General features: G+C 31.8%; 2 protein-coding genes across 2 annotated transcripts in view; one reads left to right on the forward strand and one right to left on the reverse strand.

The window, feature by feature from the left end:
* Positions 1 to 1597, reverse strand: part of LOC123705328 (phytanoyl-CoA dioxygenase domain-containing protein 1) — a 9002-nt gene extending 7405 nt beyond the window's left edge. Inside the window, exon 1 of the mRNA XM_045654070.1 lies at positions 1465 to 1597. Coding sequence (XP_045510026.1) covers positions 1465 to 1488 — 24 coding nt within the window. The 5' untranslated portion in view covers positions 1489 to 1597. The remainder of the gene's footprint in view (positions 1 to 1464) is intronic.
* Positions 1598 to 6071: 4474 nt separating this feature from the next.
* Positions 6072 to 13183, forward strand: part of LOC123705334 (otoferlin-like) — a 75855-nt gene continuing 68743 nt past the window's right edge. The window contains exon 1 of the mRNA XM_045654073.1: positions 6072 to 6170. Within this exon, the coding sequence (XP_045510029.1) occupies positions 6092 to 6170 (79 nt within the window). The 5' untranslated portion in view covers positions 6072 to 6091. The remainder of the gene's footprint in view (positions 6171 to 13183) is intronic.

The raw sequence follows: 13183 nt of genomic DNA on the forward strand, positions 1-13183 counted from the left end.
GTGCCCTTCACAAACAATCTAGTTACACATTGGCAAACAGTCGCTATTGCTACACACATGTGAAATCAATTTGCTTTAGAAACAAAGAATTCTATAAATACAGATATAATTTGCGAACACTCTTTCGAGTTCAGGGAAGGTGCGTAATGCAAATATGACGTGTTTCTACCAAAATGTAAGAAATGCGGATGTGTGTATATTTAGATCACTGTGTATGGGATAGATGCTCGGGAAATGTCGTATCTACTTTGATTGTGAATAAAGCTCTTTTATCTTGAACAATGGCACTATTGTCTTATATTCTATACAAGTTAGAATCATTAGATAATAATACAATCCATACTAATATTATAAATGCGAAAGTAACTCTGTCTGTCTGTCTGTTACTCAATCACACCTAAACTACTGAACCAATTTGCAAAAATTTTGATATGGAGATATTTTGATACCCCAGAAAGGACATAGGCTACTTTTTATTGCGAAATATGTACCACGGGCAAAGCCGGCGAGGACCGCTAGTGCTTAATATTATCAGAATAATACGACACTTAAAAACCGGATTGGAAGTATGTAGTTAGTTAATTAAAAATAGATAACAATGTTAACTATGAAATTGACAATGCTCAGTGATAATGTGATTATTTGAGCAACCAAGTTACTATTGCTGGGGATTGTAATAGATACAAAGTAGTTTTAATTAAATTCTATGTGAATACTACAGGGAAAATCCTGAATAGGTGCGTGTTTTGTATAACAAACGCGTGTTATCATATAGATACATACTAACGATTTTTAGGGTTCCGGGCCAAAATGGTAAAAAAGACCTTATTACAGACTTCACTGTCTGTCTGTCTGTTTGTATGACACCAGGCAGGAGTCTCATGAAGCGGCATAGTTAGAAAGTTAAACAAAATTTAATAAAAAATAAGTTTGTTATTTTACTGACGCTATAACAACAAATACTTAAAATAATGCTATTGACACAGAATATACTAATGATAACGACATCACGTATCTTTATAGTAAGTATATTCACTTAAAAAATAAATTATTAAGTGAAAATAAAACAAAATGCTTAAAAAATTGCTCTATGCTCTTGTTTTGGCTCTATATTTATATTATCAGTACAATTTCGCTACGCTTAATTGAGATTAATCTTTGTATCCAGTGACATCTATTTTCAAATTTAATGATAAAAATCCAATAGAGGGCAGTTCAACAACAAACGAAATGTATTTTATAATGATTAAATTAATATCACTTAAAATATCAAGCAAAATCGAACTACAAAATATAGTAAGCAGTATAACTACATAAGACACACATTTATAAAATTGTTTAAAAATAAAAATATTAGACGATCGTAACAAAATAAGCCGTACAAGGTTAGGTGATACCGATAAATAAATATCTATAATCAGCAGTCGCAAACGCATATTCGAAACTTAATAAAAAGTCACTTACCTGATGCCTAATTGACTCGTGCATCGTGACAGCGTGTACATACAAGGGAACAAATGTGATTATACGCACAAACTGAGGCGCGGATATCGAAACGACCGTTGGAGACGTATGAAGTTAAAGACTAGTTTACAGAACAGCTTTCCACAACGTGGGTCACGCGCCCGATGACGCGGCACCGCGGGATTCTTTGTGCTATATCCGTGACATTGGAAATATCATTTTCAACCGTAAGCATTTGATATTGAGCTTCAAGTTCAGTGTCGTTGTTATTGGACAAATATGGAACTGAGTAATCAGCAAATGTGTATATCAATACAATACCAATACATCTATATTGTATGAGTGTTATGATATTATAAGAAAGCAGACGACCCGATTCCCTCAAATATTAGTCAGTATTAAAAATGCGAAGATGACGCTTTATTATTAATGACTACTTATGAGTGAAATAGCATATTTACGCAGTCACATGTTTACCTAATCTGTGATATTACTTAATAGATGCCAATTTCAATGTGTTGTTTTTTAATTTTTCAAATTATTTATTTTTGGTGTTTGCACAGTTGGAGGAATCGTTACAAAGTGCAAATTAACGACGACTAGAACGACGAAACAAAAGTTGTTAGTTAGAAGTCATATTATTGCATACCTATATACCTATATATTTCAAAAAAGGTTGACGATCGCTGATGGAGAAATGAATAAATTTAATTGTTAACATGATTAATAATAATTTCGTTAATTATACGATTTTATTAGTTTATTTAATTAATCCAACTTTACTATCCCTATAAAATATGCCCTCTTTATTGTTTTTGCATTCCTTTTTTTAAAATTAGCCGTGTCTGTTTTTCCAAACTTATGATTTAAAAGTTATGGAAGATAAAATAATATTGAGAGGCAGTAAACTCGAGAAACAGCCTCCTATTTTCGTTTCTAAACCTATATAATATTTTATACCTAATCCAGTCTAAGATCACTAAAAGCAACTTGGTATGTCAACATTTTTCTCAGTTCTTCGTAGTTCGTATCTACTTATTTACGTTTTATCCTGACATTGATGCTGCTCTTTCAAAGGTATAATAATAATCAGAATAGCCTCAAGGGTACTTCAGTTGCGAGATTAACATATTATGTATGTATGTTACACGTAAAATTAAACCTGCCTCTATATTAACGCTCTACTCGACCAGAGAGAAAACTTCAAGGCCGTACTTTTATGTAAAGTCGTATAGCTTCTAATCACATCATCTTTTATGCAATGCAGAGAGTAATAAGCTGGCTTATAAATTATAATCAACTTGTTGTTAGGCGCGGTTACGCCCGCGTGGTCAAAGAAAATCCCCATGGGGATGAAATATTTCATCGCGGTAATATAAGCCTGTATCGCGGTAATAGCTTCCTAAATCCTAACTATCGCCTGGCTAAAAAATCATACCAAGAATTCCGTTGCTAGTTGTGACCTGAACTATATTGTCTTTATTCGTATTTCCTTCAGGTCCTGAAGAAAATACGAATAAAGACAATATATGTATACATTTCCTTTGTCCGATGATTTTATGCCCACATTAAAAAATGTTTATTCTAATAATGCTGTTTCATAACAATAAGGACAAAAGAAAGTGAAAAACACTTTAGTGGACGATCTTAAAGTAAAGTACTTATTTATCGTGTAGGTATGTTTATGAGTTTATCTTTTAGAATTATAGACCGTAGTTAAATTTTGCTGTTTTTGTGTTGTGTCTTACAAAATCGTGATTAGGGTCCACATTGCCCTTGTATTGTGTATACTGTAGGTATACCAACGCCGTGGCTTTTTTTTACAGATGCGTTTCTATTTCTTTATTTCGTTTTAATAATGTAAAATGTACCAACGAAGCACTGAATGGTTTTAAATCAGAAAGGATTATAATAATATAATGCTTTTAAGAAAATAAATAACTAACGTTTAAAGACTGCACAAAATCCCGTTGACGCTTTACGTTGAACACTAATAAATTATTGTAAATTAAACCGCTATAGGTACCCAGCTTGGCTGAAACCCACGTATTTCTATAACATCCGACAGAACAACGCCCATAATAGCTCAATGTCTTACCAATATTTTTAGTTACTAAATAGATAGGTGTTGATCATTAATGTATTTATTTATTTATTCTTTATTGCTTGCTATTGAAAGTTACAATAAAACTTAACCTAGGAATACATTCAAACAAATGGCGGTCTTATCGCCATGCAGCGATTTCTTCCAGACAACCAGACGTACGGAGAGAAATTAAATTAAATATATATATAATTTATCACTACATACTTAGTATAAAACAAAGTCGCTTTCTCTGTCCCTATGTCCCTTTGTATTCTTAAATCTTTGAAACTACGCAACAGATTTTGATGCGGTTTTTTTAATAGATAGAGTGATTCAAGAGGAAGGTTTTAGTGTATAATTTATTAGGTTTTAGACAAAGCGGGCGAAGCCGCGGGCGGTAAGCTAGTTGGTAATATTTGATAATGACAATCATATAATTTCCATGAATAATTACGCGTATTGACTGTGAACATAGGAGAATTTCCCATAAGTTAATTTACTTGCTAGCCATCAAAGGACTTCCCATAAGTTAATTTACTCGCTTGCCATTAATTTTCAATTAGCATTAATGCAGCACGGGATGATGGTTTATTGAATTATCTCGGATTTAAAAGCGTTCCAGGTACACAAAATTGGTCTTACCAAAACATTGGATGAATATAACATCGATATACTAATTTTCTGCAATTAAGCAACGAAGGGTTTCGGTTATTGTTGTAATGAGGCCGAGGGTCGTTATTTTGTCTTGTACGAGCCCTTGTTAAAACCTCCAGGGGAATTTGTGCACCAATTACATTTTCTTTACATATACCTACATATTTAAATCAGAAGAAAAATGTTATGCGTAATATTATATTTATTTATAATCCCTTATGTTATTTTATACCTACCTAGATATTTTAAAGTAATAGGTTATGAAAACATTAACCCATTTGCATGTGTTATATGTATTATGAAAATTTTATGTAATATTATGTAGAATGTTAGAGGTTGTACAGATATATTAGAACAACTAAATAAAATTTATATTATATTTATTTAGGATATTTTTTTTATTTGTTTTACATATCGTCATGCTTATTTTTTATTTAATTGACCTATACTTACATGTATCACACTATAGCAGAAAAATATGTTAAATGTGTCCCCACGTAAGCCTCCCAAAGGACCGGGTACCTTCCTTCTGGTGGTACCCGTGTATTATAGAGAAATACAATGTGATTATTAACAATCAATAATTACTTCTTGGGAATTCAAATGTTCGTCACGTGTTTACGTGAATAGTAATAGTAATTTACTGTTGTATAATAGTCTTGCAATATTTTAATCATCAACTATGCAATTTACTGTCTTTCAATTCACAATGTTATTAAAGAACCTAAGATAGAAATTGTAATAACGTTAGCTCTGGGAAATGAGTTCTTTCCTATATGTGCTCCAGATACCTACTCCCTTGATGGGGTTATTTACAAGAAACTGGTTATAAAACGTCAACAACAACAACAACTGGTTACAAAATACGTCCGCAAATTGCTTGTAAGAAATTGACTTTTGTTCTTAATAATTCATAAAAGTAGGCACTAGACTCTTTTGGTTAAGATCAAGGAGGATTTTCTGGAAATAAACGAACGTAAATCGATCACTTTTTGACGCTCAAAGATGATTCGGCTTAAAGAGAAAGGACTTCCTATTGATAAATAGGTAATTGAATGGCAGATATTTGCCCAGTTAAAAAAGTTAGAAGTTTACATTGACAACAAAGTTACTAAATCCTTTGTTATCCGTGTGATTTTACTTTTTTTCGTCGATAGGGTGAAGGATTATACTTACAACTTTTTTAATAATCAGAACTTCAAATGGCATTACCATCATACAAAAATGATATCTGATAAATTTTCTTAAAGATAAAAAATATACTTTTTGCATTGTTTGCATTTAGATAACTTTGTTGCATAGCAAATTTTGTTCTATTTCGTGTTGTATCTATTTATTTGACAATTCTGGCTTTAAAATCGTATTTAAAAGTACAATATCATTTCGTAACAATTTAACATAAACGTTAAAGTGCTTTCATTTGGGTAAACAATAATTTGTATTCAGTATAATCGCTTTTTTAGTTATTAGAATATTATCTAAGCGGTATCCGATGAAGGGGTAAATCTTTGACCATGCTAAAATCATGACCGAATCAGCTTACAAAATACAAAGGCTGTACGGCGGTAGTGTTATTACGCACCCGCGCTGCCGCCCGCCTCCCTGCCCACTCCACACTCTCCACCACAGCGCAGGGGAGGCTCGAAGCTCCTCATTGCCCGGAGCCTGAGCTTCACTTCAGTGCCATCGCTCATCGCAAGCGGTCGTCGAGAAAGCTCTCCCTGATCCCAGTCACGTAAAAGTTGTATAGATTCAAAATTAGCGCGGCGGAACGCGCCTTCGCGATGTCCGCCGTGGACAGCTTTGAAGTTGTTTTATTTGATTAAATCGTTTTTCGTTATACGCGTCGATATTTTATTTAAATGGAGTAAATAACAATTATCCAACATGTCGCTCACGGTATATTTAAAACGTTTTAAATTAATAAAATCCAAAGCAGAAAGAGTCGTTACCTTGGAGTTCAGAGGTAAGTTAATACGTAGGTACTATGTTAATTAATTTGCTTTTTACAAGGAGAAAATATTGAAATTTATGTTGCCTATTTATTTTTTAATTTTAAGTTAGTTGTAAGGTGGTGACTAACCTAACAAAATGATGATTTTTAAATAATTTATTTCTACGCGTCTCTATATTTAATTTCCCCAACACTATTTTTCTTTAACACAGCATCGGAGAGTTTTTTCTTAAAGCTCGTAATTGCTAATTACGAAATGATGTGTATAGTATGTTAGCACACATTACCTACTTGCTAATTATTCTGCTACACGCCTGTTTTTGACATATTCTCAGAAGACAAAGAAAAACATTATGCCATTGTTATTATAAAAAAATGTGTGCGTGTACACACGTAAGAAGTGAAACTTCTATAAGACCTTATTTTTCAAAAAATAATTTACTATATGCAACTTTACATAAATATGTCGAATCACGCGTGGTAAGGATAAGAAAAAGATGGCGCGTAACGGAAAAATGTCACGCGTAACGAAAAAATGTTACACTAATTTTTTTTCCAACCCCGTTAAAGAAGTTTCACTTCAAAAATATAATACGAATTGACTAATAAGTTATTAAAATAACAGCATCTAGACAATGAGACAACAACTAAATAAAAAGTAATTAAAGAGATACATAAAATTAATAAGAGAAATGAGGTTATAAGCAAACAAAAAAAGTAGTTTAAGAAACAATTGAAACAGTAAGAAAATTAACGCAGAATCGCGGACACTTAATATATTAAAGGAGGACATAAAATCAAATAAACGAACAAAGCAATGTGTCGCACTAGTTATATTATGTCCCGTATAAATCCGAATCAGTCGGAATATAAAATAGTCAAGAGGTCAGAGGGATTGAAACTTCGCAAGACAAAGAATGGACCATCCATACCTATGCAAAATTTTAAAGAGAAATCATTAAAATTTAATTGCATTGAAAATATTATACAGGGTGTCCCAAAAAGTAGTGATGAACGGAAGCTGGGAGGTAGAGGACCTAGAGGGCTATCCGAATCACCCCCATGTATGTTATGCGATTTTTCGTATTTTCGGAGTTATGACGTTTTTTTCAATTTTCCACCTATCGCCGAGTACGATGATATTTTCACTCATGGTGACGTCAATTATTGCGCTAGATGCTTAATTTTTTTTGTGTGCTAAGCTGAAAGATAAGCCAATTCAGTATGGTAACATTTTCTATCGTTAGATCTTCGAATGGAATAAAAAAAAGAATTAAATGCCAAGAAAGATAAAATTACCCAGTATGTTCACAACTTCAAGGGCCCATAAAAAATAAAATCACATAAAAAAAGTTTTCCATTTGGCTTTTAAAAACTTGCTCTGTCTATCAGGTAGCTACCCTAAAAATTTAATTTTATTATTCAAAAGGCTTCCATCGAAAAATTGAAATCTAAATGTGGTAAGTGAAAAATTTTATCAACATGATGATCATTATAACCAAATTAAAACCAATAAATAGGTGTTTAATTAGCAGAAATTTTTAAAATGACCCCGCTGTTGCTCAATGTAAGTGCGACATCACCGTAAAAAGTTGTCTTTTAAATGTCTGAATGCCCTTTTATCATTTTTAATGGTTTCTTCTGCTACTATGAATTTCCGGGTTATTTCGTCCAAATTGTGGCATTCTCTCAAGTAGCCGAGGTCTTTTTAGTATCCCCATTGAAATAAATCGGAAATAGTCGAGGGACCGTGGAGGCCAGGCTTTTAGGTAGGCGTCACCGGCGCATGCGCAGGCTGCAACGACCAATCCATCATTCAGGGTATCTTTGCCCCTTAGCCTGGCCTCCACGGTTCCCGGACATAAACCTCATTTTTTTTTCGCGGGGATACTGCAAAGACGAGAGACTGCCACAATTTGGACAAAATAACCCGAAAATTCATAGTAGCAATATAAACTATTAAAAATGATAAAAGGGCATTCAGACATTTAAAAGACAACTTTTTACGGTGATGTCGGACTTACATTAAGCAACAGCGGGGTCAATTTAAAAAGTTCTGGTTATTAAACACCTTGTTATTGGTTTTAATTTGTTTTTATTAATCATCATGTTAATTCAATTTTTGCACTTACCACATTTAGATTTCAATTTTTCGATTGAAGCCTTCTGAATATTAAATTGAAATTTTCAGGGTAGTTACCTGATAGATAGAGCAAGTTTTTAAAAGCAAAACGGAAAACTTTTTTATGTGATTTTATTTTTTTACGGGCCCTTGAAGTGGTGAACATACTGGGTAATTTTATCTTTCTTGGCATTTAATTCTTTTTTTATTCCATTCAAAGGTCTGACGATAGTAAATGTTACCATACTGAATTGGCTTATCTTTCAGCTTAGCACATAAAAAAAATCAAGCATCTAGCGCAATAATTGACGTCACCATGAGTGAAAATATCATCGTACTCAGCGATAGGTGAAAAATTGAAAAAAACGTCATAACTCCGAAAATACGAAAAATCGCATAACATACATGGGGGTGATTCGGATAGCCCTTTAGGTCCTCTACCTCCCAGCTTCCGTTCATCACTACTTTTTGGGACACCCTGTATATATATTTTGAAACATTTTACTAAGTACCTACTAGAACAATCGGTTTATTTACTTAAAATATAAGTTAACATCGTGACTTTCCTTATATTTTTCTAATCGATTTTATATCCGTCGCGTCGGTAAAGAAAGTTTGGCACAAAATATTATTTTGATTATTCAACTAGCTTCCGCCCGCGACTCCGTCCGCGCAGAAAAATTAAGATTTATATTTTTTCTACGTATTTTTCGGGGATAAAAAGTATTCTATAATCTATTTTATGCCCAGGATAATAAGGTATAATTATACCAAGTTTCATCGAAATCGAACCGTTAGTTTTCACGTGATGCCTGAACATACAGACAGACAGACAGACAGACAAAAATTTTTTTAATCACATATTTGGGTTTGGTATCGATCCAGTAACACCCCCTGCTATTTATTTTTTCAATATTTTCAATGTACAGAATTGACCCTTCTACAGATTTATTATATGTATAGATGTATAGATGGTCTCAATTAAATAAAATTGGATTTAACGATAAATACACAAGCCGCATCATTTTGCGGACCAAATAAGAGAATATTATATTACACAAATATTACAACTACAAATTATTCAGTCAATAAAATTATGTAGGTACTCATTAATTGTATAGGTAGAATCAAAATTGAGAGTATTAATAATATGCCAAATAAACAATTCTGTAATATTACCCTAGAGACAGTACAATTCGGATATTCGGAGTAATATTAAACAGAATACAGGTCAGGAAAGAACAGAATTTTGGAGAACTTATGCTGTTATTGTTTTGCTTCAGCAAAACTTGTGAATTGTATATCTACTATCAGATTTCACTCGAGTCGAGACGCAAATAAACTAAAGTAGTTTTTTTTTTACTTTGCTCAGTTTGAACTCGACCCAGCATTAAAAATAAAAACCTTTAAAAGTTCTTTAAAATCAATTTTGCATAATCAAATGTTCAACTAGATTCCGCTAGTCTAACGACGATCGATCATAAGTTTTTGTTAAGTCCATAGATAGCGCTCTTCCAGCGATGATAATAAATTAATAATACTAATAAAATAATATTATTAAGATTAAGGACACTAGAAGAGTTTGGACGAATTTGTGCCAAATTCTATAATTTAATTTGTTCAAATTTTGAAAATTTTCTTCTATTCGGAATCCAAATTCAACAAAGAATAAGCATAATATGAAGCACGCTGAAATCAATATTTTATTGAAAAAAAAAATACAAAATAAACATTTCAAAATGTAATAAAGTCTACAATAAAGAAATTATAAATAATCAATCAGATTGGAAGATCTCAATTATTGTTACGGAAACAGAAGGGAATTATAAAATAATATTTGACAAATTTTATTTTGTCCTACCTCAGAATTTGATTGGAACTCAAAACGATATTCTTTATTAAATTTGAACGAAGTCTATAAGACAACGTTTCGATTAGAATAATACAATTAGGTAGAAGTTTTACTGTACAGTTTTCTCTTTTAAACATATGTTTCTGTAAAAGTCATTTATTTTAAGTAATTCCACTTTAAATACCCAAATTTACAAAAGGGGCGATTCACTAATCATTGAGTAGTTTAAATTGATTATGAAAATAAAACATTGGTTAGGAAGATCATTAATTTTATTAAACTGTCAGTCCCGTTGCATTTATTAGAACTGTCGCTACAAAAAGCACGAGCCGACCGAGCAAAGCGAGCGGGCCGTGGCAGAACCGAATTCCGTTTTACCGATTACCGTTTTTACCGATTTTACTTGGACCGAGCAGAAGGAACTTTACTATTTCAGCTATTTCACATGCTTACAACATCGGAGACAAAAATTTACCTAGGTCCTAGTGTATCGACATCATCATTAGATCGAAATCAACAATGATCATAGCACTGTTCGGACTTTTACCATTCCGAGTTGGTTGTTCACGCCAATCTTAGAATTTAATTCAGGCTTTTACAGTATCTTACTTACTTATGATCAAATTTTCAGTATATAGATACTGAAAATTTGATCATATTCGAAGTAGATTTGAATAATAAAATTAATAGCAGAAAACTTGTCTTTTTACATCTCTCGTAAATTAGTAGCAGTACACGATATCGAAGATATCAATAAAAGTATAGCAATATTTTGTGGCAGCAATATGAAAAGTTTTATATTGACCATAACTTCCTTCAAAATTATCACCAATTATTTCTACTTCCGAACTTTTTCGCTTCACAAGAGCTTATTACAAAATTTTATAGCTTTAGAAGTTTCTTATTCTCTCCAAAGGAATGTGATGGTAATATATTGCTCATTTAAAGTACATATAAACTTTCAATTTCCTTAAAAGTTGCTTGACCTGTAGTTACTAAGCCCTTTTTTTGCTCTTTGTAGAAAATGTTACTTACCTAGACATCATATAAGCTACTGTTTATACAATATGATTATTTTCTTAATTGGATAACGTTCTTATAATTTTTTTTTGATTCTCAAATAATCAGAATTTAATCAATATTTCAGCGCATTAGTGACAATTTTTTTTTATTACTTAGTGATGATTTTTTTTTTATTACCTAGTTACAGTATTAACATAATAGTTACCAATCTATAACATAATTATTACGTATCTCTGTATTTTATAGTTTTCGGTTTTCTTACTCATGTCCAGAAAATAAGTACCTAAAAGATGTATGAAGGTATAATTATTAGGAAATGACAAAGTACGATAGTTTCTCAAAGGCTAATTCAGTATGCATTAGCAGGCACTCAAACAACTGAGCTACGAAGTTGTTTGCCGAATTTATGTGCTAGGGAGTTAGAGAAACTTATGTAAAACGTGGAGATATGATAAGCAAAACGCTTTGATGGCACCGTTAGTTAGACTTCGGCAGTAAAGACTTATCCCTTTAATCCCTTTACTCTAAGATCGTACAGCAGAATTAGTGCGTTCATCGCTTTTTTGCTGAAACTAAAATTTTATGTATATTTATATAATATATTTACTAGGTTTTTTAATTAAATTTTCTCTAATCGATTTCGGAAACATTTCGTTTTTATTATTTTAGTTTTAGCAAAAAAAGGCGATGAACGCACTAATGCTGCTGTGGGATCTCGTACTCTGAATTCTACGTTTCAAACGAACTGCTTTTTGGCTTTAGATCTATCATTAAATAATTATAAATATGTTGAACACTTGACAAGCCTTTATTGTATAAAACATTTTTTTATGAAAATTGATTCGATTGTATTGATTAGCCATTAATGTTCTACATCTAATATTTATGATCAAACTACGAAATAAAATTGTTAGTTCTTTACGGTACACAACCAAGTTAACTAGAATAATTGATGATATTGGTGACGTTGAATTTAATTTGTCTTTTTTAATAAGTTTTAGTTATAAATATAGCGTACTTAGATAATATATTAAGTATGGAATCTTGGTAATTAAAACAAAATATAAATTGTAAAGTCTCCAAGTATTGGTACAAAAAATGAAATAACTCTTATTTTTATAATTGATGTCTGTTTGCTATAAAAAGTAACTTGAATTAATGAGACAGGAATCTAATTTAATAAGATTACAAAGAGTGTACCTAATTTTTAAAAGACTAAACTGGTTTTACCTCTATTCAAATCTAAGAGTCAATTTAATTACTATACCAACGGTTAGGTTGTTAAAAATGAATGACTTGAATATAAACAACTTAATGAGCTTAATACAATTTTACAAGTTTTCATACAATTTTTATGACATTCGTTACCCACTGAAAAGAGATAGCCGCGTTCGTTCGTGTTAAATTCGTCTTTAATAAATAACGACAAAATGACATAATTGCGTTTAAACGACCTCGTGTAACCATAACCATTATCATCAGACTATATTATTATTTTATATTATCCTGAAAAATCGATGGTAGTGTTTTAAGGCGGTTCTTCACATGAGCTAGCAGCCTCGCGGTGCAATTGCTTCGCGAGGACTATTGCAGTTCTTATTGTGATAGCTCGATACAAAAAAAGGTCTTATGTCTTACGGAATTTTAGAACTTACGAAAGATGGCGATAGCGTAAACCTGTTATAAAGAAACAATTTATCCCTAATCTTCAATTTTACTCTTTATTTCCATTTTTCAAAATTTTAAGGTTATATTTCCAAATTTCCTGTGTAGTTTTAATTTTAGCCAAATAATTATTAATGTCATTGTTTCTAATGCGATTGAATATTTGAAAGGAAAATTGTTAGAAAGGCTTTGTGAAGCCTATAAATAAATTACATAACAAAAGACACGTCTGTCGATGTGCTTACCATAAAATACAAGTGATAACTGCGTTAAAAACAACCGACTTCAAACTTGCACTTGAAAAAATTTACAAATACCTACAGACAAAAATGCTAAACTACTGGGCCTATCCGAATAAAATTT

The sequence above is a fragment of the Colias croceus genome, chromosome Z (assembly GCF_905220415.1).
Source record: "Colias croceus chromosome Z, ilColCroc2.1".
Lineage (NCBI taxonomy): Eukaryota > Metazoa > Arthropoda > Insecta > Lepidoptera > Pieridae > Colias > Colias croceus.